We start from the raw sequence: 17,413 nt of genomic DNA, 5'->3' as shown, positions 1-17,413 counted from the left end.
TCTATTGGCTTTTCTAGGGCATAGTGATACTGTATATTAAATTTGTTAGGTCCTGTGGAAGCGTTTTTGGCGTGTTTCTCCCAAGTGACTCGGATACAAGCCTTCAAAGAGCTTGTTTCACCCGAAAAAGCTACTAAAAGTTCAATAAAACGTCTATACTACCAGTAACTTAAAAAATCGCTTCCACAGGACCTACTGAGATATTTTAGTTGTTTAGCCACTTGTGTTGAAATTATAAGGATTCAGTAATCTGTTAGTCTGGTTTTTGGCGGCGCGTTTTTATAAAACATCGCTCTATTGTAGACCACACACCCAAGAACAGTCGTTGTTCTGTAGTAAAAACAAACAAGCACAATTAATTGTATTGCTAACACAACATAGTTGTTGAAATTATTTATCCCTGCTTGGTTTAAAGCAGGTTTTGTAATTTGTTCCGCCCACGCATTTTAAACTATTCCGTAACCTTAAATATTAATAATAATTATTATGTAAACACACGGGGGCTAATAAAGGAGCAATAGTTGCAGCTAAAAAGCTAGTTGTAAGTTGCTAATGCATGGTGATTTAACTGGTACTATAGCTATTTCCTCAACAAAATTTTCTGGTGTCTTATAGTTTTTAATTATAAGAATTCCTTTCAGCCTTCCCCCTCTGCTGACACTTGTCCACACAAGCCCTATGTACTATAGTACGTTCGCGTTGAGCTGAACCCTCAAAAACGATTAATAACTTACGATTGCTACATCGCATGGGGCTCCTGTATAGCTCGATACGTAGCACTTCTCGATCCGCTAAAAATATATTAAAAGCGCTTCATTCGAATGTAAGACACTCCCGTTATGGCACTGTAAAGTTTCGCCATACATTTTTAATGGGGAAGCCTCTAAAGCGCGGCCCTTTGATGGTCATGTTGACACATGTTTGTGGCGAAGCCAGACGTCACATACCCGCCCTCAACACGCATGATTTTACCATCCCTTATGTAAGAGGCTGTAATACACTTTTACAAGAAAAATAAAACAGATTTTGTGTGTGTAAAACAGAGTTGCATAAGTAGAAGAGCTGGGGCCACTGTTGCACTGTATTTAGAAGATAAGTGGCCTGCTTATATTCAGGTAAAAACTTCTTCAGCCTCAAAAGAGAAAAAAACCAAATTATAACAGCTCAAAATCCGTTATGTAGCATTGGCGTTCCTGCAAGTGAGCCAAACAACATGTATTTTACTTCACATTCACCACAGCTGACTATCGTCTTCTGTTCCCATTTAGTCAATTTGTCATTTTAATACTTTTCTCATCACTTCACCACACATGTACACAGTTTTTCCAGCCAGCATTTTGTTTTTGAAGATACATTCCCAAAAAACTCTAAAAGTTTCAACAAATGAAATAATACTGTTTGTATGAATTTGGGCTGATAGTACCTGTAGTGACTTCCAAACACTCCTGCACTGATTAAATATACAAGGGATGGTATGTTCAACTTCGGATAGCACAATAAAGCAATGATATTTTTTATTAAAGTGCACACACTTACACGTACTTCATCTGTATTTTTATGTACTTCACAGAGTTTAATCCCAGCTACCTGATGACTCCTGGGGAACAAAATCAAGTTATAACACCAATGCTGCAAATATCAAACAATCTTACATCAGATGAAGTAAGCCCAGAAGAAGACTTGGACCTGCTGCTGCTAGTGGACAATTCATTAATACCACCATCACCATCTTCACTATCACTGCCGATTTGGATGAGGAATTGCTCTAGAAGTTCTTCATTACCCAAGTCTCATCCAAATACACAACTGGTCTTCCTTCAGTTCTGTTGCACCTCGTTCGTCTTTAATATTTATGATACTGATGGACTGTGCAGGGCTGCTCATAGCATACCCTGCACATACGTGTAGTGAAATTAAAGCACAAACAGTTTCGATGCTAACCTCTTGTCATTAATCGTCTTGTACTTAAATCCCATATCACTCAACACTCTTTAAAGCAATGTTCTACTCCCAGAGAAAACACCATCATTCTTAAGTTTGGCCTAAGACGGAGCAAGTGACAAAGTTCCAGGTTTCAAAATTTAACTTAGGCCACTCCAAGTCATACCTTAGTTTCTGGTCACTCCCAAGCCTACAAATGGATGCGGGCGGGCGGATGATCAGGACTTCAGGACTATAGACTCTACTGTGACTATATACTGTATGGTATTATTATTTGCTCAATTTAGCAAATTCATGTTGATTTGTTTTTAGTCAAACTTAACCAACAACATAAGTAGTTGTGCTTCGGCAAAAAATGCACTAGGAAAGTTGTTGATGGATCATGGCTAGCTATACACTGATGTATAGCATTTAAGTATATTTATTTATTTATTTAGAATATACTATAGGAAATGTTTTGCTCATGTAGCTACTTATGCTTTCCAAGTGAAATAAATGTCTCATTAGCTATGTCAGGAAAATATTACTATGACTTATAGCTAAGTTATTCAAATGATCATGATCCAAAATGAAATTTAACTTCTATTTTCACATCAGAAATTCTTCATTCAAATGTGAAGTCGTAGCCCACTAGCTATGTGTTTCCAGCCTTCTATTCAGTAACCTTGAGAAAAGTAACTGTCAAAGTTTTGAGTCATTGAGTGCTCCAGACTAGTGTTATTTAGTGATCATCTGGGAATGTTTAAACTATAAGGGTTTCTACTTGCCAATCTAATTTTAGTTATGGAAAAGTTAAGTTTAAGCTCACCGAATGTTGCCGGCTTTCCATACCCCTGCAGTGTTCAGTGATAAGGAATTTGAAGTTACTAGACTAATCATTAGAGGACTACATTTGAATTACTATAAAGTTAAAGCTATGGCCCATCTACTGAAATTACTTTGGTTACAGAAGCATTAGTAACAGTTATAATCTGAACAGCTATATAATCAAGGACAAAACTAGCTATAGTTAGAAACATTTTATTAGTGTGGCATATATACCTAATATTAGAGTTAAGAGTAGTGCGACTGCTCTATTGGAATCCCTGACTGCTCTATTAGAGTATCTCGATCTTTTACAGTAAAAAATAAGTGTCTTGCTGGGTCACATGCACTTAAGCACCTGTAATATTAATAATAGTCCTCATAAACTAGGGTTCCAGGTTTACCATGCGGGCGGGTGACCAGAAACTAAGGTTTGACTTGGTGTGGCCTTACCAAAATCTTTGAGAGCGATAGATTTCCTCCCTTCCGTACAATGAATGGATCTTGTCTGATAGTATCTGGGTTAAAACTGTCTGTATCAACAAGGACTCGTGAACATTTGTACCTGACGATTACAGAATTGAGCGGGCTTGTGCAAAGTGCATTTTGTACCTTTTTCTTGGCGTAAATAAATCGCCTTTCTTGCGGTGCTCCATTCTAATGGATGTCCTTGAAATCCCTGCGTGGCGTAATGTATGCCAAAACCCAGCAAAGAAGGCACGATACAATACCGGTGGCCTTCGAGATTCTCTTCGTGATGTTGATAGAAATTTTACATTTCTTCGCTTCTTGCTTAAAGTACTCCCATAGTTTCATAAGTAGATACTTCGTTTGGCTGTTTAACGTCTTCCCAAAAGGGTTTCGCTCCGCACTCGCTGACGGTATACTGGACGCCATATTCTCAACAATTAAGTGCGCGCCCGTAACATGGGTTTACGAATAAATGCGTCATAAACATTATGTTTAAAGCCTTTGATCTTGTATGGCTTCTTAATCAACAACTCAGGATTCAGCTCAACGCGAACGTACTATACACAAATGCAATTTTGCAAAATGCCAACCATATGTAATAACTGCCCCTGGTCCCCTCCCCCAGTCTCAGGTCAGGATTAGTTGTAAAAATGGCTTTTTTTAGCCACCGCATGTAAACACTCCATCATTGTTGATATAGTTTATCTGACAGTCTGGGGGGAATTGAATGGAAGGCCTCACTCGTGCTCTTCCATTGTATCATTGTATCTACAAGTAAAAGCAAAATTTAGGAAGTTCGATTAGGCCACATAAACTTAATTATTAGTTTCCCAGCCCGCATCGCCATTTTCCTTACCTCATCAATGATTTTTTGCACCACTGGTGGCTAAGGGAGGCCAATTAGCACCTTTTATAGTTAGTACCTTGCTAGAGCAGTCTAAGAAAACTACATTTTGAATCATTTCAGCTATAGCTAATTCAGTAGTAAAAAATAAAATAAAAATCCACCCTCCTGCACTGCTATTTTGAGTACAGGAGGATGAGAAACTATTAATTAAGTTTATGTGGCCTTAGGGATCATAGATAAAAGTAGGGAAACAAGGGATGCTACCTACACCTGAAGATATACTAGTGGACATTTAATCCCTAATTCAGTTTTTAAATTCCTAATTTTCTTTATACTTGTTTGTTTGTAACATTATGACTGGCGAACCCATGCATACCGCTTCAAAAGAAAGAATTAATGGTTTCATCTGAAATACGTTCCCCAGCTATCAATAACTAACTTGAAAGTGAAGTGGCCATCATGCTTCACTTTCAGTTATGGTCAGCCCGTTACACAGCACTACAAACAAAGAACAGTATAGAAGCACCTCTGTAATTAATCCAATCACCACTATCAATTACTGACTTCCTTCACTTTTCACCTATTTTTAATCCGTTACACAGCATTACAAATGAAGAACAGAAGCACCTCTGCAATTACCACAGAAATTATGGACAATTCCTGTTTACAGATGTAGAGAAACCATGCATCACACTACCTGCGAATCAACACCTTGGGCTGTCAGCAAAAAACAATGGGGCTGAAAAATTCAAGCCTGTAGCCTTAGCTGGTATCAAGTTATGCTTGCCTGAAGGTGGGCAGGTTAATCAGTAGAAAATTCCATTGAATTTAAAATTTAGCAATAATGGAAGCATTTAGGGTCATACTGAAGACACTTTTGGGCTTGTAACCAATACTGCCAAGGTGCCAGAATGGTATTGCTAAGTTGGTTTTTAGGTGATGTTTTTGGCCAGACAAACCCAAACCCCCATGATCCCTAATATATACAGTATGATGTAGAGGTACAGGTACATATAGCTGGTTGGTGTAGATTGCCAACTTTACACATATCCCCTTGATTTGGCCATACACGGTTACATCGTCTGAATCAAGAGAGGGTGTAGAATACATCAAAAATGTACAAATAATCTAACTATCAAATTAAATATGTGACCCAATTTTGGAAAACCATCCCTTTGGGCACATGCAAAATTTGCAGGAAAACTCAATTGAAAATTTCAGCAATATTTTTTTAGATTAATTTTTTTACACATCTGGATAAAGCAACTATTAAGCCTTCTTACTTTGAAATTTCACAACCAAAGCTTTTTTCTGCTAGGAGATATGGATGATTTTATCAGACCATGTGCATGGGACACCAAGTAACTTACAAATGGGTCAGGCGCTAGAATGGTTAAAACTAGTCTTAGACAATGATACATGGCATTTAATTGAAGAAAAGGACCAGGAACACTGGATTTAACTATCAGAAGTCTCTTTATAATATTTTTATAGACAGTAGGAATGGAATTGTTTGTAAACAAAGTGATTTGTTACAATTTGTCACACTTAATCACTCACAGAGTTCAATGTATTAATATGAAAAGTTACTTTGTAATGTATTAGACAGTACCATTTTGACACAAGATGGATAAACACCCAGTGCCTCATTTTAGCTACAAAAGAGAAAATTGGCCAATGTGCCAAAAAGGATGGTTTTCCAAAATTGGGTCACATATAAAGTCAGCCATGTATATCAGCAACATACATACATCTTCATGAAAATAATACACACCATTAAGCACTAAGGTTCTGCAATGGTATTCACCACTTCTAGTTCATTAGTTTGTTGGAGAGCTAACTTGCTGCTTACATGCCATACACGCACTATACCATGCTCATCACCTGAAGCCAGTATATGTGGCCTGCTACGATTAAACTTAACACAGTAAACTGCAGCAAGTTTCTTGTTATCACTGGCTAGTTTGATCACTGGATTGACCATGTTTTCTGCCAAGTCATAAACAAGAACATAACCCTGCTGGCTGCCGACAGCAAATACACATGGTCTACTGGGAGACCAACTGGCTGAGAACAAGTAACCATAAGATGGTGTAAGTGATAGCAGAGGCTGAGACTCTATCAATGAGTACAACTGGCAAGTTGAGTTTGTGCCACATGATAGGAAGAGGTTTCTGTGGTATGGAGAACACTGAACATCATACACTGGACCATTATGTGGCTGAAAGGAAAACGTTACTGGAGACTGTGTCAATGTTTTTTCACCGCTTACATGTAGAGAACATTTAAACAATGATCCTGTTTCACATCCAGCAACAAATGTGTTGTTATCTTGGTAAGGAAATGTCAAGCAAGTACCACCATAGCTTCCAGTGATATCTGTTAACACTCTCTTACCAGGAACATGCAAAGTGAATTGCCTTACTATTTCAACTTTCTTAGCTTGGAGGTCTATCTTCCAGAGTATGACACAGCCATCGCTTGCGAGACTAACCAACTGATTGTTATCTGCTACTGGCTGGGATGATGACAACCATCTAATACTTGTAACAGGCTCTTTGTGAGCATTCACTTCAGCTGATGAACTAACAACGACCCATTTAGAATTACCAGCAAAATGCCACACTTTCACTTCACCTGAAAACGTACCACCAGCAATAACACCTGCCTCACTAGGGTAGCAGGCTACACACATGACACAGTTGTCCACGTCTACGGCACTATCAGCTTTGTCTGCAGTCAGCTTACCACTAGACAAGTTCCACATACATACCAGTCCCTTGTGGGTGCACCAGTTCTCATGATCATGCCGACCATAAGAGGCCACAAGCATTGCCCCACTAGAACTCCATGATACATCAGTACACTGTAGTCCATCAGTTCCAGGGTCAGTAAGAGTGTAGATGCAGTGGGCACTGTCACACTGGTCCTCCCACAATACTTCGTAACCATCAAAAGCGTGACTAGTTAGATTCTCTTTTAGGCATGCTGTTATCTTGGGCTCCACCCTTTGAAGAAACTCGCACAGTCCTGGGACTTCTTTCTCATCCACGTGAACTACTGCGGCTTCTTTCTGTATGGCGCATTGACACGCGAAATCTTGGAGATGGTGGGACTGAGTTTCCGCCTCGTTGGTCAGAATCTCGCTTGTTTGCGTAGAAGCATAATTCTTTACTGTACTAGTCTTCCAATTTGAGTCCCAAAACACAGATAGATCTGATTCATTGTCTTGAAACATAGTTTAACCGTTACCTGAGAGTTTAGTTGTTTAGCTTAACCTTTGTCGTTAACCCTTGCGAGGTAGGGTGTCCATTATCTATGGTGTTACGTATTTGGAATACTGTGTCCATGGTTATAATAGTCACGTGGGAATAAATTTTTTGACCACATAGATAATAGACATGCACTGACAAACACATACAGTAACTATAATGCAAAGAGCAAGAAGAAAGTTTTACCCAAGAAGAACAACTGACTATTGAGACGAGGAAATATACATCTCGTACTCAGTACATGTACACACGACTTATGCCTAGTAGCTCAGTAGCTGACGACTAGCTCTCGGGCTAGCTATACTACCCGGCGAGAACTCAGACGACGGATCCCCATATTTCACTCGGAGCCCAGCGAGTCACCGTGCTCTGTCAATACTGGCCCTATGATAATGGTATCACGGTCGGTTCACCTGTTTGAGTAGTCTGGCACCGCCCAGCGGGCGGCGCCAGACTACTGTTTGAGCTGACCATTCCCACTAATCAGTGACGTCTCCACCTCGACCATTACTTTATGATAATCATGATTCCAAAAGCAAACTGAAGCTGGTCCACTTCTCATAGAAGTTAATTAAGCTTTCTGTGTATATATACAGTGTAAAGGCATAACAATTAATAAAAAATACTCACAAAACATAAATGTACAAGTAAATGCAACACACTTTACAAAATCATATAACATAATTAGGTATTTCACTGATGTAGTATATACAACCTGTATATAAACTCAAGCAATGTGATACTGAATACTATACGTATATACAAGAAAATTTAAATAATCATGTATGTGTAATGTACTCTGTCAAACTTTATTCAAATTCAAAAGCTCACGCAATTTTTCATATAGTAGCATGTTTTCTGATTCCATTAAAACCTCACCGAGAGTCTGCCATGTTGGCTCAGGAGCACTGCCTACCCACTCCTTTAATACCTTTAACGCTTTATCCCTCATTTTGTTAGGTCTAGTGTACTGATCGATTTCTTCAAGCACATTTTCATCCAGGTCCAAGTATCTTCCAAGAAATCTCCACTCTTTGATATCTTGTGACAGATCCAACAAAATCGAACTATCAACTGGTATTTTGTTCATTGGAAGATTACCCGTGGCTCTATTTCCAACACCTTTGACGTTAAGGGGTGCAGGTGAAGCATGACTACTATTGTACATACTACTGCTGGGATGAAGTGCATACTGATGAGGATTATAAAGCTGATGTGCAGCATAATAGCTACCTGTGTGACTGCCTGATACACTGTGATGCTGAGGTTGTCCATATGATGGTGATGGTGGATAAAAATTAGGTACTTGCATAGGATATACATTAGGATCATAGTGTTCACTAGAGACATACTGTGTTTGGCTATACAATGAAGGCTGATGAACTACATGCTGATTACTACCATGTTGTCGATAGTATTGTGGTGAAGGAAACTGATGAGCGCCTCCCACATGTCGATGTGTGCTGATACCATTAGAACTGTGAGCTGTCTCTTGTGCCACTTGTTGATCAAGTGAATATGAAGTACTGTCATTACCTGTAATAAACAAATTTTTAAACGTGGAGTTGTAAATACACAATGAGCACTTCAAATTACAATCAACACACAAACTTACCGTGTGGTATTATTGAAGGCAGCTGAACAAACTGTTTAGTGTTTTCACTGGCAGCTTGATCAATAGATGTTCTATTTATCCCTGCTAATCGACAAACTAGTAATTCAAAGTGGCCATCTTGTCGATCATAATCAAACGGTCTGTCCTCAAATATGCAAAGAATATTTCTGGGATCCCTCAATGCTGGCAGTACATATTCAAGATGATTGTCTTTTTCTCGCAAAACAACTGGCAAGATTTTTAGACCATTATCATTCACAAGCCTATTGTACAATATTTTCCCTGAAAAACAAAAATTTTTTGATACTTCATTATTTACAGCAGTATCTAGAATATCAGATTTCTGGACAGGCTGTGATGAGATATCAATTTCCTTTGGTCCACTGGGGTGATGAAGTAACTCAAATGAAGACCTCGAGCAAACAAGAATTATCCAGTCAGCTTGTGACATTTCATGATCAGTCCATGATATCCAGTCAAAACCAACAGTAAAACTTTCCAATAAATCAACCTTCACATCAAACCCGTAAGTGATCAAGTGCCTTGCAAATGTATAAACACGGTGCTCCAGCTTTCGAACTCCATCATTAGTTGTTGATGGGACATAGCAAATGAACACTTTAAGCCATTGGCCTAGCGATCCAAGATTACCTGTAACATCTTGCTTTGTTTTGAACTGTTTTCTTCTAACAGGTGGACCATCCCGACAGAGATCTGAATTGGTTCCTATATAGTCATATGTAACTTTATAGCATGGTATGCATTAAATAGAATACACGCTCAATATTACATGCACACTAACCCATAAACATGCAAAAAGGCTGTCTTTGTAGTGGACCAAGAGTGCGATCTGATCTGAATAAGTTCCTACATGCAGTTATATGTGACCGGATCAGCCAAAACCTGGCACAATGGCATAAGCCTAGATTTTCAGTATAAGCCATTGATAGCAACGGGTTGTATAATTGATTTTAAAATTTCGTTAAATTTTTAAACTCTTTGTTCTTTGTGAAGAAAGGGTCTAATTAAATTTAATGATAAACACCAGGATATCATCTTATTCACCTACTCAAGAGGAGTTCGAAAATCTTTGTTTTGTTGTAGTAGACTAAAGGATACGTGAGTTATGGGCATTTGTTTACACATCATGTTGAAGCAGTCATATGTGATCGATCTTTCTTCACTGATTTCGTCTCTGTATATAGTGAAGAAAGGTGATAGAAGGAAAAACTTACCCGGTAATGGACTCCCCTATTCATGGCAAACACAATGGTGGAAGTTGTAACTCAGTGCTGCATGGTGTTTGAAAGTTACAGTTGCTTTTGTAAGTGCCTGTAATTTATTTTCCAATACTTGCTATACAAACCAATCTTTCTGTTGTTGCTACTTTGCTGTTGGCATACAAGGCTGAAACTTGGCCAGAGCATACACTTGGCTAAGTAGATTATAAATATTCAATAATAAGAAATTTAAAAAATGCACCATTATGCCGAGTTTTTGCAGATCCGGTTACATATATATATACACTATCTATTAGCCTGTGATTAAGGATGACATGAAATAATGCAGATATTCAGCAACAGTCAATTTATACAGATGGTAATGTATACATGTGACAACACCAGTGTTTCATGTTATTCAACCAAATAAAAATTCATGAGTTAATATAAAAGTAAAGTATAATTAGGACCCAAAATAATTAACTCCAGCTTGTTAAAAGAAACAAGGGAACAAATCAGTGTGTTGCCACACCTCCAGAGCTTTACTTGCCAGAGTTCTAACATTAGCCATCATCTTTTAATGCAATCGTGTTTCTATTGCCAAAATATGGCAACCATTAATGGAATTATTAATGAAAATTTACTGAAACATCCTTTCTTACCTAACCAACTAAAACGTAGCTACTGCTACACTACTGTTTCTGCAGCTTATTGGCACTACAACCTAACACTATTGCATGATCAGCAAATTACATCACAGTTTACTATGACTCGTAAGGTACGTATTCTACAATCACAAGCAACTTTTATTTGTGTGCTATACCAGCTCTGCACCATACCGTATAGAGGGAAACTTTGGCGGGGGAAAACTTTGGTGAATTTGGCGATTCGCTACAAATTCGCCAAAGTTTAACCCGCCAATTGCTCATAGCACCTGAGATTAGCATCTTTATAGCTATGGATTGAGCTTGAATTCGCCAAAGTTTATTTCGCCAAATGCGATTTAGCTTGCTATTCGCCAAAGTTTACCCCCACCAAAGTTTCCCTCTATACGGTATTTGTCATAGTGGGCATTAAAAGGAATACACAGTGCCCATTACTTAAGATGATCTCTTGTTGTGAATTCATTCCAGATGTAAACTCCAATCACTAGCAACTTTTATTCATACCAATATTATCAGCTCACTATTCACAACCTCTGGCATTAGAAGGAACTTGCTTCATCACGTAGAGAACTTTTACATCTTTGATCAAGAATGCTTCACTCAACATCCTTTCATAGAGCAGTGTTATCTTCTTGATGTAATATAATCGTGATGCATAGTCAGCTTTCGCGTTTAAACTTGTGATACCGGGAATTAAATGGAATTTTAATTCTGCATTGCCTAATCACATGTTATTGTCAGCAAAGACAAAGGGAATTCCCAACACAAGTGCATACAGTGGTGATTTTTGTAGTTAAAAGCATCACATCGGATCACGAGAGTTACAAGATTTACTGACTGGAAAACTGACGGTGGGGAGCACAGTCCACTATGGGCCACAGTATAGCTGTGCCACTATGTGATAACCATGCACTCAAACAGGCTTTATATACAAATATATGAAGAGTCCATGGACTCACATTATGTGTTTTATAATTGCATGGGGGAGAAAGGTGCCCTACCTAGGCCCTACCACCACTGAAAGTCTAGCTATGCCATTGTTCATACGATCATTTATCGCAGGCTAATACACCGTTCAGTACTCTTGGCTATTACTATTTACTCTTAGCAATATGATAGACAATTAATTTCACAATAACAAAAGTTGCCCCTAGCAAGCTGAGTTTTACATTATTTGTAGAGGTAAATGTCTAAAGTAACTTCTACAAGTTTTAAGGGTGCTCACGGATATTTGAAGCCATACAATGCATGATTTTGTACTGTCTCATATAACCAGACAACGTGTAAAATGAATCCATATGGTACTTATATTGGTAGTGGTTCCCTTTCTCTTCAACACAAACCAAACAGAATTTTGCTACCCTTTACCATTCTATAGCTACGTGAGATTCTTTCCAGAGCGCTTAAATCGAAACTAGTCCTTCATCTTTACCACTAGCACGCTGGAAATCGTGCTAAATAGGCTTAAGGTTAAAACTCACATATCTATGAAAAGTATTAATCCATAGCTTACATTGATAATAAGTAAGCAATGAAAGTGTGTTTCAATAACCAAACTCTTGCGTTTCCATCGCCATTACTCGCGAAGCCATAGTGCTACAGACAAAAACTTTTCATAGTCCTGTAGAGAATTTATCTGCCTATCTCCGTGCAAAATTTGAAGCTCATATGGCTATCACTCAATAACTAGTTTAATTTTTAGTAAACATGTGCAAAGATAGCGTGCGTGCATAGCAATGCCAATTATGATGCAATAGCCACATGTGGTTTCTGGGCTGGCACTTGGCTTCAAATATCAGCGAGCACCCTTAAAGGATGGCAAATATATGACATGACATTTTCAAATTTGTATTTTCCCATATATGAGAAATTCAAAAATGCTATTAATATATTTGTATCCAAGTAGTAAAATGATAGAGTATATACAGTGTAGATCATGAGATATGACATTTTTGAATTTATGGTTTTTATATGATTGCCAAAAAACTATCGCCCCCCTCATGTTACATCATAAGGGAAACTACAAACTTTAAATGGCAACTGTGATATCAGTTGTGCATATGCATACCCTCACATACAGCTTACCATTAGTCAAGTGAGAAAGTATCCTTTCCTTCTCTACATAGTGATCAGCTGCCAATGTAAAACCGCAATGTATACAACTACATGTGACATACTGTACAGTAGTAAGCAACTACAATTACTGTATAAACGTAACCAAAATATGTACATTTGTGACAAACATTATGGGATGAGCATAAGAATTATACACTTCCACTTTCACAAGGACAAGTTGAAAAAAATAAAAACAGTAGTATATAACTCTCTAAACAAAGTCTTTCATACATGTACTCTTTTCATATTTACATTAACATATTTTTCAGGAATGTAGTAACTGCTCTCTTGGGTACCACCATGTTTGGTCTTCTTATGTGAAATATGTATAAGTATGTGCTAATAATATTATGGGCTTTTAAATGATAGCGAAATTCACTGCGTGTGCTATGATTTATGATGGCTACACTGATCTGTATCACAAAAAGCTTGTAGTACATGATAAAGTACTACCAGTGCTATACATCAGACATAATTAACTAAAAAGAAGCCATTTCTATGGATCAGTCCATCAATGAAACCATGATGGTATGTTAATTAAACTATGTACAAGACATGCAGGTAAGAATGAGCATGTTGACAATGGTATATAGCTGACTCACCATTTGCTAATCTTTACTACCCTTCACAGTTTTTATAATTTTGTCTCATTTAATGATACAATAGGATAATGTTTCACGACTTATTGAACACTATGTATGCTGTTAACACATGTTTGCTCACATGCTCACAAACTACTACAAAAACAGGAAAGCTTGACAACTTGGCTAAACTGTTGATCTGTCTCATATGGTCTTATACTGTCAGTATTAGTACTAGTCAGTATAAAAGTATCTGTTGGTTTCCATAAATTTAATTATCAAAAGAGTGGCATGTTCTACACATGGCAACATATGTACAGAACAAGTTATGTCTTTAGTCAGTGGGAAAGTCCAAGGTTGAATTGTGCCCTATGCACAAAGTTACTAAAGTATTTTGTCAATGAGACACTTGTGTATCATACATAACTATAAGTCATATGGGATATTATCAAGAATTTTAATAGTCAAAACATGACTATACTTGTAATATTGTTTAAAGGCATTTCTAGGTTTACAATGCCTAACACAATAGATGTTAACTTTCACTTGTAAATGTATTGGCTTAGGGAGAGTATTAAACTTAACCATGTATAACCCCATTCATTCTGTACTTTTCCTTGTTAGTCTGGACAGACAGAATTATGCTGAATAATCGACGATGAACATGTCAACACATTAACACATGATTAAGTTGCTCTCCCTAAGCCAATACAGTCGCAAGTGAAAGTTTAACATCTATTGTTAGGCATCATTGTAAAAACAGCTTGAACAAAAAAAGTGAAATACCCAGTCATGTTTTGATTATCAACAAAATCATGTGTGTGTCAGTGCAGGAGCTCATCGAGTCCGTAGGACGAGGGAGCATGTAACTCCGCATACTCACAACGTAAACAGCAAAATTCAAACATGGCGGACTTTTCTTAACATAGTATATTCCTTATATAGTAAAGGTTGTATCGTAGGGTAAAGAATTACGTAATAACCATGCCACAAATATGCAGCGCCTGGATTAATTCGTGAAAGAAAGGAATGGCAAGGAAGGAAACGTCGAGGAAAAGGCTTAACTAACGGAGTGAAATAGTGACAAGATGTTTTGGAGACTGCTAGGAAACATTCTTGCTTACCGCGTAATGTAAGTGGGCCGGCTATCAGTCCACGGCGGCAGCACAGATTATCTGCAGTAAACACTGACGGAATCAAGTTTCATCGCTCACTGCTGGAGCAAGAAGACTACAGTATAACTATTGTGCCAGTAGTAATAGGTTTAGCGAGCATGCGCGGTATGTGTTTATCCTTATACGGTTATTGTTTAAATTACTATTAATAAATTGCGACGCCATGTTTGAATTTCGCCGTTTACGGAGTTACATGCTCCCTCGTCCTACGGACTCGATGAGCTCCTGGTCAGTGGGTATGGAGAACAATCTTAAAAACTATCCACAGATTTTATTCTATCACTGTAAAAGGAATAAACAAGCAGCTGGGGAGTAATTGACACTGCACAGGTGGATTACAACAGCAGTGTTATTGTATAAAGCAAAGTGTTTCATCTCTGAACAAGATAGTCACCCCATCTACTATCATGCATCACCTTTGTGCTACAATGTTATACAGCCCAGGGGCCATTCTAAGCTAGCTCACCTGGCTTACAATCATCGTACAAGGACAGATATACAAAGACTGTCACTTTAATGACACAGGTACTCCTTTAACAATGATGTGGTTCGTTTATGATTACATTGTAAACTTGAACGACTTCACATATAAACAATTCACCATTTTAAAATTTCATGGATAGTCAAAACATTTTCATTTTCATGGCTTAAAGATCTAAAGAAAGGAGGGTCTATCTCTGGTCTAGCTACCCGTTTGCAGCCAATTTACCTGAGTTTAGAGTACATGCTGGTAATGGCTAACTATTTACACTTTTGGGTGAAAACTTTAATCTCTGCATATTTGGACTGCTATCTGGACCTTGACCTACTGTAGTTTCAACTCTTGAACTTCACTTATCTCATACACAAGACCTTGATGAAAATGTTTATATGTGGTACAGGTAGAAATTTTCAAAGGAATGAACAGTGTTTTATTTACAAAATTCAAGAGAACAAACATTTTTACTGCTACCACTCACACAAAAGTGATACACAAAACATCAAACATATCATGAAGCTATCATCACTTTTCAGAAAAAAAACTCTCCATTGATTTCTACCTAAATGGTACCTACACGGTACAAATTTCATGGCAATTAAACTACTGAGAAATGCTTTTAGGCCATGTAGGTATTCATGGTGGCTATATATAAGCATATTGTAAAACTGGCAACCACTACCATGACCACATACCCTTAAAAGGTATCTCAATATGCAGTTGACACATTTACCAGATCCTTAGAGTGATTAAATGGAAGCAGACAAAAAGGAGAAACAAAGCCATTACAGTGTCAAAATAATCCTAAAAACTTTAAACGAAGACACACACATGTAAGTACATAAAGATGACTCAGCTTGAGATGGCACCTATAAATAAGTCCCTTCTTTATAAAGCTGGTTAGAATTAACAAGATATTACATCTGAAATTGCTGACTCTAACTGTCCTGAAATATAATACCCTCATAATATGTATACTTCTAAGTCCCTTAATTCATAGCTAGCTATGGGTATGTACAGTGCACATGTACATGTGCACACACGCAAGCACACACAGTCTTACACACCAGTACAGTGACATATAAACATGCATGCGCGCGTACACACACACACACACATACCAAGAGTATATTATAATAGAAACTGTAGTTACTATTATATACTCTTGCACATACTTACAGCACAGGAAGAGCTGTTTCTGTAATTGTACTATCACTTGAGGGGTTTGTGTAGAAAAATTTTCAATGGATTTTTGTGTCAGGCGACTGGCCTGTATCAATACTGAAACCAATGGCCAATGACGATGATGAGTCAACAATGTTGTACACAAAGCCTTGGTAAATATACTATGATTCTTAGCAAAAGGATCATCAGAAATGAAGGCCTCCTCTCCACTACTACAGGCGTACCCTATAACACAGTCTCGGTATGCTTCAGTTTTACAACACTTATCACGTTTGATGGCATCATCAGTGTAAACCCTACAACAATCAAACAAGAACACCTTCGGTTTTCCTAGCAAACCAGAAATAGACATGATAAAGTCCACAATTCTCTTAAATCTGAACGTGTGTCCTCCATCAAGGTGAATTCCGCAATTTTTTCCGTGTCCCGTGTAGTAAAAGATAAAGCATGAATACTGGTCCAAATTTTTCAGCCGGTTCAAAATAGAGATAACGTCTTCAGTTCTCATTTCTAAAAAATGTTCTCGTACAAGAACTTTCACTCCCACATGCTCAAAAACAGCGGCGAGATCATCTACATCATTTCTTGTCGAGTACAGCGGCTGTTCAGTGTTGACACCTTTATTACCGATCAGGCAACAAGCGCCAATTGGCCATTTGTAGCCAAGTGAGTACATTAACTGGTTATCTTTGGTCACTTTTTCAGAATCTAAGGCAGAGTCCATCCCAGCGAATGTACGAAACACAACACTTGTTACAACTCCAGTAATTCTACACCTGTAAACTTCCGGTATCTTAGTAATAGTTAGACACTCGCAATAGGAACCTGAGGTGACGTCAATAATTACCGAGGCGCAGCCGAGGTAATTATTGACGTCACCGATGGTTTTTAAATCCTCGAAGACGCCTATTGTGAGTGTCTAAGTGTTTTAGACAATGGCGTAGAAGCAGTGAGTTAGTATAGAGAGTTCCCATTGTAAACACCTAGGGTATTTCAGCGAGCAAAAGATGTGAGGTCGCGCAAGCCATGAAGCCCGAATAACTG

General features: G+C 38.0%; 2 protein-coding genes and 1 long non-coding RNA gene across 5 annotated transcripts; all 3 read right to left on the bottom strand.

Annotated features, from left to right (window-relative positions):
* Positions 1 to 976: 976 nt before the first annotated feature.
* LOC136244742 (uncharacterized) lies at positions 977 to 3,722 on the bottom strand. 3 transcript variants are annotated; one of them, XR_010695559.1, is made up of 8 exons: positions 3,477 to 3,722; positions 3,358 to 3,424; positions 3,199 to 3,310; positions 1,942 to 2,042; positions 1,653 to 1,892; positions 1,543 to 1,597; positions 1,424 to 1,482; positions 977 to 1,367 (listed from the first exon to the last, which is right to left on the bottom strand). It is a non-coding gene; the product is annotated as an uncharacterized lncRNA (long non-coding RNA). The 3 variants fall into 3 exon arrangements; XR_010695558.1 differs by having other exon boundaries at positions 1,537 to 1,597; positions 3,358 to 3,715; XR_010695557.1 differs by having other exon boundaries at positions 3,358 to 3,710.
* A 2,076-nt stretch (positions 3,723 to 5,798) lies between these two features.
* On the bottom strand, positions 5,799 to 7,771 carry LOC136244741 (cytoplasmic dynein 2 intermediate chain 2-like). The gene has a single exon (XM_066036306.1). The coding sequence runs from the start codon at positions 7,299 to 7,301 to the stop codon at positions 5,847 to 5,849; it is 1,455 nt and encodes a 484-aa protein (XP_065892378.1). The 5' UTR covers positions 7,302 to 7,771; the 3' UTR covers positions 5,799 to 5,846.
* Positions 7,772 to 7,933: 162 nt separating this feature from the next.
* On the bottom strand, positions 7,934 to 17,195 carry LOC136244739 (uncharacterized). Its single transcript, XM_066036304.1, has 4 exons — positions 16,364 to 17,195; positions 12,921 to 12,968; positions 8,951 to 9,676; positions 7,934 to 8,871 (listed from the first exon to the last, which is right to left on the bottom strand). The coding sequence occupies exons 1-4, from the start codon at positions 17,091 to 17,093 to the stop codon at positions 8,138 to 8,140; spliced, it is 2,238 nt and encodes a 745-aa protein (XP_065892376.1). The 5' UTR covers positions 17,094 to 17,195; the 3' UTR covers positions 7,934 to 8,137.
* Positions 17,196 to 17,413: the final 218 nt, after the last annotated feature.

The sequence above is a fragment of the Dysidea avara genome, chromosome 14 (assembly GCF_963678975.1).
Source record: "Dysidea avara chromosome 14, odDysAvar1.4, whole genome shotgun sequence".
NCBI classification, from domain to species: domain Eukaryota; kingdom Metazoa; phylum Porifera; class Demospongiae; order Dictyoceratida; family Dysideidae; genus Dysidea; species Dysidea avara.
The sequence above is the reverse complement of the archived record's forward strand: the minus strand, read 5'-3'. Positions and strand labels throughout refer to the sequence as shown.

What these genes read in the sequence shown, in the direction of transcription:
- LOC136244741 (XM_066036306.1), bottom strand. Translation starts at nt 7,301, where the DNA reads ATGTTTCAAGACAATGAATCAGATCTATCTGTGTTTTGGGACTCAAAT.
- LOC136244739 (XM_066036304.1), bottom strand. Translation starts at nt 17,093, where the DNA reads ATGGACTCTGCCTTAGATTCTGAAAAAGTGACCAAAGATAACCAGTTA. An exon ending in GAAACAGCTCTTCCTGTGCT is followed by an intron (nt 12,969 to 16,363) that starts GTAAGTATGTGC and finishes TTACATTGGCAG; the next exon opens with CTGATCACTATGTAGAGAAG. An exon ending in GCCTTCAATAATACCACACG is followed by an intron (nt 8,872 to 8,950) that starts GTAAGTTTGTGT and finishes TGTTTATTACAG; the next exon opens with GTAATGACAGTACTTCATAT.